General features: G+C 47.4%; 1 protein-coding gene across 1 annotated transcript; it reads right to left on the bottom strand.

The window, feature by feature from the left end:
* Nucleotides 1-12,723: 12,723 nt before the first annotated feature.
* On the bottom strand, nt 12,724-13,683 carry LOC134988840 (olfactory receptor 52N4-like). The gene has a single exon (XM_063950577.1). The coding sequence runs from the start codon at nt 13,681-13,683 to the stop codon at nt 12,724-12,726; it is 960 nt and encodes a 319-aa protein (XP_063806647.1).
* Between the last annotated feature and the right edge of the window lie 2,259 nt (nt 13,684-15,942).

The following is a 15,942-nucleotide window of genomic DNA, read 5'->3' as shown; positions in this document are numbered from 1 at the left end:
TATGTTAGTACATATGCGATCAACATCGCTGCGGTAAGCGGCAAGGGGCGGCGATGTATATTAATACATCCCGCCCTTAGTCAAAACTTCTAAACCTTTGTAACACCGAAGTGGTAGTCAACAATAGTGCAGTATTGGTAAACAGTGATATAGTACCTTAAAGGTGACTCAAATTGTGTTCTGTTGCTGTTTTCTCCACAATATCTGTGTGCAAATGTTATGATCTGGGTATCCACTCTAGCTACTGACTCTGTTATTTCTCCCAGTGGTCGGTTGGCACCTGCGAAGCTAGTCTTCTCCTATAGCAGCCATGTTTGAATGGGCGAATTAGGTCCACCCAGACTCCGATGCCCCCAAGTCTTACGAGATAACAAGGCACCAACCAAGACTGAGAGTGAACAAGAGGAAACCTGACTAAGACTATGAATGGAAGCAACAATTCTCAAAGATGTTATAAGCAACTTTATAAACTGGGAAAGCAACAATGCTCAAAGGTGTTATAATACCGAAATGCAGGCAAGCAGTGTCTGTGTGGAAACGCCACAAAAAACTGAATACAATTCCAGTTGGTTCTGGTCAAGTACCAATCTGAGAAGGTCTCCGGGTCATGGGTTCATCACAGGCAGACAGGATCTAATATGAGCTGACAGGTTCTCATTGAAGAAGGAACTCAGGTGTCGAGTAATGAACTCAGGATTCTGGCAGGACAGGGTACACAGGATTCCAACTGGACAGGATATAACAAGTAGTTTTACAGAACCGATTGCACAGGTTAAAGATTCCATCATAGGACAAGGCTTGGACACTAGTACAAACAGTAACATGTATCTATCACTGGCATCAGGTGAAGGGTAGGCTGGGTAATAAAGGAATCAACCCCAATCAGGATGGCTGGAAGCCAAACACAAGGTAATGGCCTAATTATCTGACAGGTGACACTGCACAGGCCACACATACAGGAGACAGGCTGCAATTACACAGACTCACCACATAATGGCCTAATTATCTGACAGGTGAGACTGCACAGGCCACACAAGCAGGCGACAGTCTGCAGTTACATAGACTCTCCACATAATGGCCTAAACAGGTACATGAGAAAGCCTGGAATGCGAACATAAAAACATAAACAAAATGAAAACAGGAATGAGCCACAGCGGTGGCTCATGACAGCAACAACATCTGCCACATGTTGATAGAGAAGACAATCAGCAAGTAGAGGAGTTAGTACCATCTGGCGACAGTTGGAGTACAGATATAGGGAGGCAGTTAAGACAGCAATTAATAGCCTAACATTTTTCTGGTAGGTATATTTCCACCACTGTACAGTATATAACATTTTCACTATGTTTGTATGTTTTTGTAAGTAGTGGAAATATATAGTTATGGGATTGTGTTGATATTGTCACCATAACAGTTTAAACTCATATGTGTTCCACATTTCTCTCTATAATAACTGCTACGTATGTTTATGTCAAACATTACAATATCACAGTATCATTGGGGTCATTCCGAGTTGTTCGCTCGTTATTTTTTTTCTCGCAACGGAGTGATTAGTCGCTAATGCGCATGTGCAATGTCCGCAGTGCGACTGCGCCAAGTAAATTTGCTATGCAGTTAGGTATTTTACTCACGGCATTACGAGGTTTTTTCTTCGTTCTGGTGATCGTAATGTGATTGACAGGAAGTGGGTGTTTCTGGGCGGAAACTGGCCGTTTTATGGGTGTGTGTGAAAAAACGCTACCGTTTCTGGGAAAAACGCGGGAGTGGCTGGAGAAACGGAGGAGTGTCTGGGCGAACGCTGGGTGTGTTTGTGATGTCAAACCAGGAACGAAACTGACTGAACTGATCGCAGATGCCGAGTAAGTCTGGAGCTACTCAGAAACTGCTAAGAAGTGTCTATTCGCAATTCTGCTAATCTTTCGTTCGCAATTTTGATAAGCTAAGATTCACTCCCAGTAGGCGGCGGCTTAGCGTGTGCAAAGCTGCTAAAAGCAGCTTGCGAGCGAACAACTCGGAATGACCCCCTATATGTCTAATGTTTTCCATATATTTTTAGGATGTTTAACCAATTTGTGTCTGGCCCATATTGTTTGTTATTGTATTTCGTCATACATAATATATACTGTGGTACCCTTACTAAATAGGTGTCATTTGTTGGAATCCCCTTCTCAACATAAATACTTATATGTGGATGTACTTTTTTCTAAATCATGTAATCCAGGTATGTCAAACTCAAAATCCATAATACTCAGGGAAAAAGGGAAAGAGCTACTGCACTAGTGTTGTTCTTATATTTCGTTAAGGTTGCCCCACATTAAATCACGTTTAATCCAATCGTGGTTGGGGGTGCTGCCACAGATAATATTGTTGACAATATAGATACAGATTATCCAAAGAGGGAAAGAATAGAATTGGTCTTTCAATGGTGCACAAGGAAAAGGTAAGTAGAATAAAAGTAAGTACTACAAAAAGTAACTTTTATTTCAATCGTCATAAAAATGCCCAATGTGAAAAACTCAAAATCCCAACTGGGCTGACTTATCAAGGTCTAAGTCTTGTGTCGCAAGAAAAAGAAAGAGTCATATATACAGTATATACTGTATACATACAAGTCCAGTATCCCTTATCCAAAATTATTAGGACCAGAAGCATTTTGGATAGTGGATTATTCCATATTTCTGAAAATATTTATTTTTATGCTCCCACTATAGTGCCAGTTACACATAATGCCCCCAGTATAGTGCCAGATACACAAAATGCCCCCAGTATAGTGCCAGATACACATAATGCTCCCAATACAGTGCCAGTTACACATAATGTCCCCAGTATAGTGCTAGTTACAGATAATGTCCCCTATTATAGTGCCAGTTACACAAATGTCTCTCAGTATAGTGCCAGTTACACATAATGCCTCCAGTATAGTGACAGTTACACATAATGCCCCCAATATAGTGCCAGTTACACATAATATCTCCCAGTATAGTGCCAGATACACATAATGCCCCCAGTACAGTGCCAGTTACACATAATGTCCCCAGTATAGTGCTAGTTACAGATAATGTCCCCCAATATAGTGCCATTTACAAATAATGTCTCCCAGTATAGTGCCAGATACACATAATGTCTCCCACAATAATGCCAGTTACACATAATGCCCCCAGTATAGTGCAAGTTACTCATAATGCCCCCAATATAGTGTCGGTTACACATAATGTCTCCCAGTATAGTGCCAGTTACACATAATGTCTCCCACTATAGGGCCAGTTACACATAATGCCCCCAGTATAGTGCCAGATACACAAAGTCTCCCAGTACAGTCCAGTTACACATAATGTACCCCAGTATAGTGCAAGTTACACATAATGTCTCCCAGTATAGTGTCAGTTACACATAATGTCTCCCAGTATAGTGCCAGTGTGACAGGACGGTACCGTACGGAAGCACTCGCCGCTTGCCGCGTCCCGTTGACTGCGCACAGAATGGAAGGTCAAGCCGCATGAGGCCTGACCACATAGGGGATTCCCGCTTACCGTCAGTAACCGCCTGTTACTGACTCCACCCACTGCACTGTGGGCGGGTTCTCGCTGCCACCACCAAACTCCTAACCTGCCGTGGCGTTTGGAACCACGGTTCTGCTCTGTATGTGCCGACGCACTGCCTTACCACACCTGTGTGGTGTTGACGAATCCCCTCTAGCCACTTGCTAGGTCTCTACCGGTAGCTGGCGGAAGGCGGAGCTTGGAGACGCTAGGTGCTTCCCTGGACAGCCGGAGGACGGGGCTAGGTTTGGCCTAACCCTGTTGGTCACAAGATGAAGCAGTCTTCTTGAGGCAAAGATGTTTATTTGCTTAATAGTTCTAAAGAGAACCCTTCCCTATTGCTAGGGGCAACAGCATACAGCAAGATGTTCCAGCAGAATAAAGATGGTACAACTACAACTCTGGAGGCACGCAGGTCTCCTTTTTATGTCAGTTTTCCACACAGTATCACAGGGGGGTTAAGCCCTCCCTGTCTTCTCCAACCAATCAGGTTATTTTACAAAATACCAATAAATCACATTTTACACAGATATAAGTGCAATAAAACAATATCCTCCTTCCTGTGACACAGACGTTTGGTATCAGATTAACATTCACTATTGATAAATTTATCACATAGCTTCAAAACACAATGTTTCTGTCTCATTCACATCTCCAGGCAAACCCAGTGTCTGAGATTACAACAGGAAGGCTACAATACAAACAAACAGTCTTCCTTCCTGTATCTGTCGTTCGTATGTCAATTAAATCAGGTACATGAAACAAGTTCCAAGCCCATAAACCCAGTGATTAGCATCTCTCTCTAAGGAACTTACACATCAAAAGGTATTGTCCTTCACACCTCTCTGATAGGAAGTGGCATGCTAAGGGCCCTGTTCCATTCCCAGAGGATAAGACATGATTATTCAGACATCTATAATAGTAAGTGCATTTTCCTCTTTAAATATACAGATGACCACATCTTGAATATAAAATACAGTTAAACATGCATTCCTGCAATTGTGCATAGAGCACTACATATGACATGTTAAAACACATCATTAAACAAACTTTTAAACAGTCCGTGCCCAGCGCCGTAAGTACGTTTAACAGTGACGCCCAGCGCCCATTGTCCCTTAATATGGCGCCGGGCACGAGGTTTAACACCTTCAGTGCTGCAGCCGCCATTACACGTGTGGCTGGTTGGTCTCTCCGGCCACACTCCTCCCCCCCCATTCAAGCGGGTCAACCAGGGACCCATGTCCCAACGATTTGGGTCCTGGTCCCGCAGTCCGTTGGGGTGAAGGGGACGCTACCTGGGATGTGTAGGCTCTGGCCTAGACAGTTCATCCATAGTGTAGTGGGCCTCTCTTCGTGGGTGCACAATGTTCAAATAGGCCACCTGAAGTCCAAGTTCAAGGCTCCACCACAAAAGTCTGTCAAATTTCCCCAAGGTAGGTTGCAGCCACCTAACAGGTGGGTGGTAAGTCACCACGGCGGGGGGCTGGTTACAAACAAGTGCCACCCAAGGTGTCCCAATTGTGGCATACCCCACCTCCCACCATAGCAGTTTCCTGCTCAAACAGGCCACAGGGTGCTCCTGCCCATATGGCTCTTTCCGTCTCGATACTGCTCCCAGTCCGTGCAGTGGCGCAATAGTTCGTAACACACAGTCCTGGTCAAGAATGTGTGCCATCAGCACTGGAGCGGGTACCCGAGTCTTCTTCAATGACTGGAATGCCAACTCGCAAGCGGGTGCAAAGTCCACTGACTTGGGAATGCCCTTCCTAGCCATCTCTGTCAAGGGGTTCACTACAGGACTAAAGTCAATGACAACATGTCCGTAGGGCCTTACAGGTTCTAAGGTCAGTACCGGTCTGGGTGATGTGGGCCGGGGACAGCCTCTGGTTGCCTCTACCCCCTCTGTGTTGGGCTTACCCCTGTCTCCTCCCACATGGTGCCCCAGGCACTGCACCTCCGTCATAACTATCTGGCAACTGTCTGCCCTAACTGTCAGACCTGCCCTCCAATCCTCCTCCGTCGACCTATGACTCGGGAAACCTACCCTGTCACCTAGGCCTACTCCTTCCTCCTCGTCCGCTACCTGTGCCACAGGGATGGCGACCAGACCACCAGCCTCTGGATCCTGTGTGGCATCCACTACAGGGAGGCTGCGTGTCTTCCCCGATCTACTGCGCACAGGCAGGGGACCTGCTATGTCCACAGCAACTTGCTGCAAGGGTTCTCCTATGGGCAGAGGCCCAGAGACAACACAAACGCTGGAGTGCCCCGGCTGCCAACGCATGGCACCAGCCTTACAGTTGGTCTGGGCGTCATCCGACATTCCAGACCAGGGTAAGCTCTGTGTCAGGCACTTCAGGGTACGGTCTGTCTCCGGGTTACTGTCCAAAGGGGTTTCGCTGGCAACCGACACCGGTTGCACAGGAACGTTCCCTGAGGGGACCAGTTGGACACATTCCCTATCTGGTCTATCCCCTCCCACTTTCCTGGCTACCCTGTACCTTAACCCTTCCCGCCAGGTCAACCTCCCCGCCCCAACCCTGTCAAGGCCGCTGCCAGAGTGGCGCCTCATGCCTTTCGGGGATGGGTCAGAGAGTTGAGCCTCCCTAAACTCCTGCCTGTGGCCCTCAATCTCTCCTAAATTGGGACACTCTACAGGGGGATCTAGGTGGGGACTACTAGGGTCAGTCTGGTAGGGGTCAGTCATGGAAAAATCAGTGTGGTTTCTCATACTCACCGCCGGAGTTGGCAAACCACTTGGGTCAGGAGCATCATTGGGCACCCCCACAGGATCACACGAGCTGGAACCGACATCCTCTGCGTTGCTAGGGGACGTAGGCATACCAGAGGCAAAAGGCATGCGGGGTCGATGTACTGATCTAGCCGCTGTAATCTTTTCCTCAGGGCTGGTTGATGCTGTGGTTGGCTGTGCTGGCAGTTGTCTAGCAGCTGTAGTCTTTTCCTCTGGGCTGGGCTGTGCTGGAGTAGCTGATGTCAACGGTGGTTTTGGAACTTGACTCCGGGGAATGGCGCCAACAAACATAGTGACGATCCCACCACCCAGATCATTTCCTAGGACCACATCAGTTGGGAGATCCTCCATGACGGCAACTTCTCGCAACTCCGGTCCAGCTCCCCAGTCCAGGTAGACTCTTGCCATGGGAACCGCTTTTTCTGTTCCTTCTGCCAGGGTGACCGTGGCAGTGCGACCCTGCAATACTGCAGCAGGATCTATAAGGTGGGGGCTCACCACAGTGATTGAGGCCCCAGAGTCTCTTAGGCCTTCTCCCTGCAGGGGTCCCACGTGGACTGGCTGCAGGTGCCTCCACATGTTGTGTAGGGGCTGTTTGGCCATGCAGGTGACTCTCTCCGCAGAGTGCACCTGTCTCTCGCCACACTCCATCGGACTGACTGGAGGGGGAACAGTCTCTGTAGGCTCATCTCCTCTCGTCAAACAAACGATCCGGGCTCCAGCACTCGGATTTGGGGCACGAGTCTGGGGTGCTTGGGATGCAGGACAGTTCATCCTCAGATGTCCGATTTTCCCACAGCCGTAGCACTTCTTCTCCAGTCGTGGCACCGATGATCTCCGATCAGTTGCAGGGACGCTGCGGTGCGGTTGCTGGCCAAGAGCACCCGGGTTGGAAGATGCTTGTCTTTGGGGGTGATGAGTTGAAGAGGGGGGTCCCCTTGGTGGTGCAGTCTTTTGGAGCTGACTGCTCGCTGGGCGCTTCTGGCCCCGTGGCCGAATTGCCACATATTTGTCGGCTAATTGGGCAGCCATTTTTAAGCTGGGTGGCTCCCGATCTAGCACCCACTCCTTCACTTCTTGGGCGCACCTGCGGTAGAACTGCTCCCTGCAGATCAGGTCGATCAGTGTGTCCCATGTAGTGGCTTCCGAATCCTTCACCCACTTCACCACGTACTGCCGCAGCTGGGTGGCGAACTGCTCATGGGTGCTGCTAGGATTCTTAGGCAAGTCTCTGAATTTCTTCCTGTAAGACTCGGGAGTGATGAAGAATCGCTGGAGGAGGGCCTTCTCGACTTCGTCGTAGTTCCCACAGTCCTCCGTCGCCACTCCTCGATAGGCCTCCAAGGCCTCTCCATGCAGAGTGGGCACAAGGTGTCTCACCCACTCCGACTTGGGTAGATCGTGTAGTTTGCAAGTCCTTTCAAAAACTTGTAAATGTCCATCAATGTCCCCATCACTGTCTGCAAACTTGGCAAACTGAATACGTCCTGATCTGTGTACAACAGCTGACAACGGCTCCCGGGGTACCACGGCCTGTGGTGCCCGCTCATCACGCCACATCTGGATGATGATCAAGCGCTCTTGCTCCGTTGCCCTTTCCCCCAATTCCGCTAGCCGATCTGCTAGGCTATCCGTACTGCCCCCCCTGGGACGTTGGGATCCTGGCCCTGCTAGGGATTGCTGGGAAACATTGCTGCTGTGAGAGAGGGCGGGGCTTGTGGTTCTCACCGGTTCCTTACGAAGGTCCACTGTTGGGCCGTCCTCTGCGATGCTGACGCCGTCAGTGCTTTCCACCTCCGCCCGATGAGACTCCTCCATGCTCCTGAGCGCCGCCTTCATGACGCTTCTGGACGCGTTGGAAGGGATATCCACACCCTTCTCCTGGCATACGATCTCCAGATCATCCTTGGACATTCCGCTGAATTCCGCCATCTTGTGCGTCCTCCTGCGCTGCAGTTACTCCTCTCCTGAGTAACTCGGCTTCTCCAATCAGGTGATGAAAAGCCGCCTGGGATTATCCCACCACTATGCCACCAATTTCTGTGACAGGACGGTACCGTACGGAAGCACTCGCCGCTTGCCGCGTCCCGTTGACTGCGCACAGAATGGAAGGTCAAGCCGCACGAGGCCTGACCACATAGGGGATTCCCGCTTACCGTCAGTAACCGCCTGTTACTGACTCCACCCACTGCGCTGTGGGCGGGTTCTCGCTGCCACCACCAAACTCCTAACCTGCCGTGGCGTTTGGAACCACGGTTCTGCTCTGTATGTGCCGACGCACTGCCTTACCACACCTGTGTGGTGTTGACGAATCCCCTCTAGCCACTTGCTAGGCCTCTACCGGTAGCTGGCGGAAGGCGGAGCTTGGAGACGCTAGGTGCTTCCCTGGACAGCCGGAGGACGGGGCTAGGTTTGGCCTAACCCTGTTGGTCACAAGATGAAGCAGTCTTCTTGAGGCAAAGATGTTTATTTGCTCAATAGTTCTAAAGAGAACCCTTCCCTATTGCTAGGGGCAACAGCATACAGCAAGATGTTCCAGCAGAATAAAGATGGTACAACTACAACTCCGGAGGCACGCAGGTCTCCTTTTTATGTCAGTTTTCCACACAGTATCACAGGGGGGGTAAGCCCTCCCTGTCTTCTCCAACCAATCAGGTTATTTTACAAAATACCAATAAATCACATTTTACACGGATATAAGTGCAATAAAACAATATCCTCCTTCCTGTGACACAGACGTTTGGTATCAGATTAACATTCACTATTGATAAATTTATCACATAGCTTCAAAACACAATGTTTCTGTCTCATTCACATCTCCAGGCAAACCCAGTGTCTGAGATTACAACAGGAAGGCTACAATACAAACAAACAGTCTTCCTTCCTGTATCTGTCGTTCGTATGTCAATTAAATCAGGTACATGAAACAAGTTCCAAGCCCATAAACCCAGTGATTAGCATCTCTCTCTAAGGAACTTACACATCAAAAGGTATTGTCCTTCACACCTCTCTGATAGGAAGTGGCATGCTAAGGGCCCTGTTCCATTCCCAGAGGATAAGACATGATTATTCAGACATCTATAATAGTAAGTGCATTTTCCTCTTTAAATATACAGATGACCACATCTTGAATATAAAATACAGTTAAACATGCATTCCTGCAATTGTGCATAGAGCACTACATATGACATGTTAAAACACATCATTAAACAAACTTTTAAACAGTCCGTGCCCAGCGCCGTAAGTACGTTTAACAGTGACGCCCAGCGCCCATTGTCCCTTAATATGGCGCCGGGCACGAGGGTTAACACCTTCAGTGCTGCAGCCGCCATTACACGTGTGGCTGGTTGGTCTCTCCGGCCACAGCCAGTTACACATAATGCCCCCAGTATAGTGCAAGTTACACATAATGCCCCCAATATAGTGTCAGTTACACATAATGTCTCCCAGTATAGTGCCAGTTACACATAATGTCTCCCACTATAGGGCCAGTTACACATAATGCCCCCAGTATAGTGCCAGATACACAAAGTCTCCCAGTACAGTGCCAGTTACACATAATGTCCCCCAGTATAGTGCAAGTTACACATAATGTCTCCCAGTATAGTGTCAGTTACACATAATGTCCACCAGTATAGTGCCAGTTACACATAATACCTCCAGTATAGGGCCAGTTACACATAATGTCTCCCACTATACCGCCAGTTACACATGATGTCCACCAGTATAGTGCCTGATATACATAATTCCCACATTGCACCCCCATTCCCTGTGCAACATGCCCCTGAGACTTACATTTGTAGGATGCTTCTTCATGGGTTTGCTGCTGCAGGGGACAGGGCTCCAGCTGAAAGAGCTGTGGCTTGAAGGGCTGTAGCTGACTGTGAGGGCTCCACAGCTGCCTGATGGCTGCTTCACTCTGCCGCTGGCCCTGACTCATGGGTGCTGGTGGGCAGTGCAGACACTGGGGCAACCCAAGCGCCTTATCCTACAGTACATTTTAATACATTTGATTTTTCACTGGGCTCCCTTGCAGGCTGGGACTACTGGGGCTCTCCCTCGGAGCCGCTCTATACATTGCTGTTTGAGCACCATGGGGACTCCGTTATGGCTGCAGGCCTTGCTTCCTTTTCCAGTGCTGGGGGTGCAGGGAGCTGGCTCCTCTGCAATGCACCAGTGGGTGGTGCAGACACTGGGACAACATGGGTGGATGGAGGTAGAATGCCGGGAATATAGTTCCAACCCAAGTAAAGCCCTGCCAATGTGGCTGCAAAAGGTACCCTGCCTGCGAGACGCAATAGGATGGGGTAGGGGCCTCATGCGGCTCGCGAGCCGCGGCAGCAATCACATCCGGACTCAGCGGGAGGGTTGGTAAATATGGTTGACAGCCACCGCATACTCCCTGAAACTCCAAGTCCTTACTCTCATGGAAGGGGAGTGTAGCAGTGGCTACTAGTATCTGTACAAACTGGGCTGCAGGTGGCTATTTCCAAATGCTACCCAATCTGAACTGAGCTCCGATTACAACAGCCCCGTGGAGGGGTTAGTCAGGCTACTGAGGGAGCAGCAAGACTAGCCCAGGAGGAACTGGAGCGGCATCCCAATCAGCCCCTGTTCAGAGCCCACACTCCCACACCCTCTCCATCCAGAATCGTGTGTGAAATGGCGACAAAACCACGATGGAGGGACTTTATGCAATCCAAAACACATGCGATCCGACGCCAGGAAGAAGGTGTTTTGCCTCGTTTACGGGTCCGAGTCTGGTGGGAAGACCCGAGCTGGGATCAGATCTACTCGCAATGCAGAAGTTCGGGTGGTTTCAGTTTCCATGGAAATCGAACCGCACATCTCTACTCTTTAAATATAGTTTAGTGTCTGCCATAGAATGCCAAGAGCCTTTTAATGAACATATTACAAAACAGAGACCATTCTAGTGACCCCTATACAATACAAAGAGCATCTGATTGTCCGCTATACAATACAGAAGTCACTATAGTGACCACAATACAATAAAATGACCCCAGCTGCTCACTTCACTAACCCTAATTACCTTTCACCCCGCTCTCATCCACACCAACTCTACTGGCTCCCTTTTGATCCTTCTCCCTGATGCCCCACGTCGGTGAGCTTTTCAGTGCACCCCCACCTCCCAGGGCACCTCTTCTCTCTCCTTTCACCTGGCAGGAAGTGCAGACTTCAACCTACTTCCAGGAGTGCCATCTTGTGATGCCCCACGGCAATGCTAAGTATAGTACTGTGTATAGTGGGAGATGGAGGGCAGGTGCCCCCAGGGCTCATGTCCTGCCTATGCACTGGCGGCATCCTTGTTAATGCCATTGTCTATTTACAAAAAAGTGTAGGAGATGTAATACTACGTAATTGCAGCAGTTTACGTCAGGAGCAGGAGTTATTAGTAGTATATATAAAATATTTTATTAATGCAATCACAGATGGTCTATCAACCAATCATTAATGATATTTGTGTTTGGACTGTACCCCCTCCCTCTCCTGTATTTGCAAACTGAATGTATCTGTTATTATACCCTCATGCGACCACGCCCAAAACCACCCCCGTAACATATGCTCACACCCAGCAGGGGCAACAGAGGAAAGGAGGATGACGGAGGAGATGCATGGCCATCAGTGAATGCACCCAGACAATAACTGGTGTTAGGGGGCTTCTACTAAAATGAACATAATGTTATAATCATTAATAATCTAGAAATATCTTTTATTTTGTATTTTGAAGTCACATGAAAGGCAAAGTGTTTAACATAAACATCAATTATATTCTACAATATGACTGGAAGCCCAAGAGACTCTGCAGAAAAAAGAAGCTTTCTGTAGATCTTTTCTGCAATGTGGCTTTGTTGTCCTTGTGCTGTCTCTGCTAGTGTAGCTACAGTACTGTATACTTTGGTACCTATCTTCATTTTGCAAGAATGCTTTGTTGGATTGGTAACTTGTGGACCTGTATATAAACAAAGAGGTGGCTCAGTACAAGTTAATATATAGAGATTCCAAGTAGGAGCTACAGAGCTAAGGGACGGTCTCTCATAGTCTACAACTGATCTGTGAGTCTTCCTGAGTCACATTTATGGTCACTTCACCATGTAGCAGTAGTGGAGTGTCCTCCAGCTTCAGCATGGACACTTGCTGGAAATAAAATCTAGATATGTTAAGAAGAGGTTGCTTCCTCTGGAGTCTCAGGTACAGTAATGAGACAAAAGATCAGCAAACTACAGCCAAGCCAATGTAAAGTCGCATGCCATCACCCACACCAGTAAACCCAAAACAGTGTTGGTGCTCAGGTAGACTGCAGAGCATATCCTGGGCTACTAAGATGTTACAGTATCCAGATGATGGAGGATTCAAGCTCCCAGCACACATCCTCTCAGTCCAACAGCCGTAAATAAATATATCAAATATATGTCAAATATTCTGTTTATTTGTTCTTTGAGGATACAAAAGTCTAATCACATATCTCTGAATACCTTTTGTCTTTATGCCATATATTATTGGATTTAACATGGCTGGAAGGATCAGGTACAAGTTAGAGAGAATGATTTGGGTTGAAGTAGTTGTGTGTTCCCCAAACCTCTGATATACAGAAGAGAAGAAAGCTGAGATGTAGGCCACTAGGATGACACAGATGTGACTAACACAGGTGCTCCATACTTTGTGTCTGGCCTCTCGGAATGGAAGTCTCATAACAGTCCTCACAATGATGTAGTAGGACACTGAGACGGAAACAAAATCTACTCCCACTACCATCACAACTACTGCCAACCCATACACAACATTAAATCTAATGTCTGCACAGGAAAGCTTTGCCACAGTCATGTGGTCACAATATATGTTTTCAATGATGTGACTCTGACAAAATGGCAGCCTCTTCACAAGAAACGGGATGGGGAACACCAAAAGTAATCCCCTCAAGGCCACCAACAATCCAATTTTCATGATGAATGGACTTGTGAAGATGGTTGAATATCTAAGTGGGTGGCATATCGCCACATAACGGTCATAAGCCATGACCAAGAGCATAGAAGAACCCATGATGGAAAAAAAAGTTACAAAGAACATCTGGACCAAGCAGCCATCAAAAGAGATCTCCTGATGATTGAACCAGAAAATAAGCAGCATCTTAGGTAGGACAGCATTGCACGAGACAAGGTCTGTGAACAATAACATTGAAAGAAAGAGGTACATGGGCTGGTGGAGACTTTTCTCTGTCTTTATGATGAGCAGGACACAAACATTCGCCAAGACGGTGATCACATATATGGAACAAATGGGCAATGAAATCCACCCATGTAGACCTTCCAGTCCCGGAATTCCAACCAGGATGAAAGTGGAGTCACTAATGTTAGAGCTACTCATACTGCCCATCCTTATTTTTGGATCATTAATACATTATGTTAGATATAATTATCCTAACATGAGAGAATGGCTCCAAATATCTGAGTGTGGCTCCAATTAGCGAATATTATTGTAACCAGGAGCAAGGTAACATCACTGATGAAGCGATTGTCTTCTCCAGCCAGATGAGATTCAGAGTTACAGTAGGTCACAAAAAAAAACCATCTGAAAAAGACATCATAGAAATTATTGGACTTTATATCATATAAAACCCCTAGTATTATTCTCTCTGACTTTCTTCCTCTTTTACTTTTATGGCTTTCACTAATTATTTAATGATCCCACTTTAAAGAAAAAGAAAAATCCTTTGTTCTAAGTAGAAATCGGGATCTCCGTACAAATCACTATATAAATGTCTCCTGTTTCCTTTATCTGGCTGGACGCTGCCAATCATTTCTACAGTCTCATGTCGGCTAATTACTTCCCATAGATGAGTTGTGTCTTCAGGGAAATACACTGTCGGGTAATGGAGTCCCAGAGGTAAGAACTAGCTGTACCTTTAGAAGACTGAAAGACATGAGATATCCCAGAGGACGTTATGTAGTAAATGAGCTGATGCTGTAAAACGTTAGACGTGTCCTTGGGCTTCAGGTTATTATAAAGTATTATTCAGCAGATTATACTCATTATACAACGTGTGATATTTACCATTAGTGCCGGTAAATCCCTGATTATCCCTCTGTGTTCTAAGCCTGGTTGGGTTTTGTCTGTAAGTCAATATAAGGATGGCGGACATTGCTTCTATCCCCTATTACCATTATAAATTACAACAATTGATTACATATTGTGAAGCACAACTTACACACTGATATTGGGAATTTTTTTCTCTCCCTTTTTTAACAAAATTGAAACCTAAATAAACAATTATATAAATAGTAAAGTACATCTGAGCGTATTGTGTGTATATACTTACTGTAGCATGTAATGCATGAGATTGTGCCCCCTGATATGACAATGGCACAAGCTGCCCAGTGGGCACTCTCTCCAGTAACACACGCCGCTGGCTGGTATATGATACTGTATGTTATATATCTACAGGTCCAGCTAACTAGTACCGCTACACCAGGCCAGGAAATCCAGCACTATCAGCCCAGTAACACTCACCCTTGTTCCGATCCGTCAGAGACCGGAGAACATTCAGCCTTCAGTCTGCATCACGGGAGGTCAGGCCTCATTATAAAGCTGCGGCACACTCTCTGGGGTATCTGGGCAAAGGAGGGAAGATATTATTGTACATCTCTTAGGTTTAATTATAATTCATATCGGAGACTGATGGTCTGCAATCTGCAAAGTCCCGTGTGATTTGGGAAGGACTTTCCATGAAGTTGCTGTAATGTAACGTCCAACATTCTTAAAGGGTTTTTACATTGTATATTACAGTATATAACATTTTCATTTTGCATCACTAAAATCTGGAAGTCTGAGTTATAAAATCTGGAAGTCTGAGTTATAAAATCTGGAAGTCTGAGTTATAAAATCTGGAAGTCTGAGTGATCTATCTGCCATTAGATTGTAAAAATGACAATTGTGCACCATAAATCTCTTCAGAATTCAGGCCCATATCCAGCTCTAGAGCAAAACAAAGTCTCTCTCTTCTTCTTTCAATCTAGACAGAGGGACAGATTTATTCAAACGGAAATGAGCAATCCCTATCACCACATATCACCGCAATAAGGACTTTGTTTTCAGGGGTTGGTACCAATTGATATTTATGGGACATGGGGGGTCATTCTGACCCGATCGCACGGTGCAGTTTTTCGCAGCCTAGCAATCGGGTAAGAACTGTGCATGCCCGGCGCCGCAGTCCGCCGGCGCATGGCCGCCCGTCGCTGCGATCGCCTCTGCCTGATTGACAGGCAGAGGTGGTCGATGGGCGGGAGGGGGCAAAACGGCGGCGTTTGGTCGCCATTTCGTTGGCGCAATCCGGCCAACGCAGGTGTGGCTGGACCGTGTGGGGAGTGGCCCGCAGCAGTTGCGTGACGTGACATGCAGCCACTGCTGGCAGGGGAGCAACGAGTAGCTCCCGGGCAGCACGCTAAAGCTGCGCTGCCCGGGAGCTACTCTTGAAGTGCAAAGGCTTCGCCGCTGTGCGTTGCCTTTGCACTTCTGTGGGGGGGGGGGGGGCGGCACTGACATGCGGGGCGCGATAACCCTGTGCTGGGCGTCCCCCCGCATGTCAGTGTGAATGATCGTAGCTGGGCTAAATTTAGCACAGCTACGATCATCTCG

Source organism: Pseudophryne corroboree, chromosome 2, assembly GCF_028390025.1.
Source record: "Pseudophryne corroboree isolate aPseCor3 chromosome 2, aPseCor3.hap2, whole genome shotgun sequence".
NCBI classification, from domain to species: domain Eukaryota; kingdom Metazoa; phylum Chordata; class Amphibia; order Anura; family Myobatrachidae; genus Pseudophryne; species Pseudophryne corroboree.
This window is presented reverse-complemented; position numbering and strand designations above follow the sequence as displayed.

Excerpts from the sequence above, each read along its gene's own strand:
- LOC134988840 (XM_063950577.1), bottom strand. The coding sequence starts at position 13,683 with ATGGGCAGTATGAGTAGCTCTAACATTAGTGACTCCACTTTCATCCTG.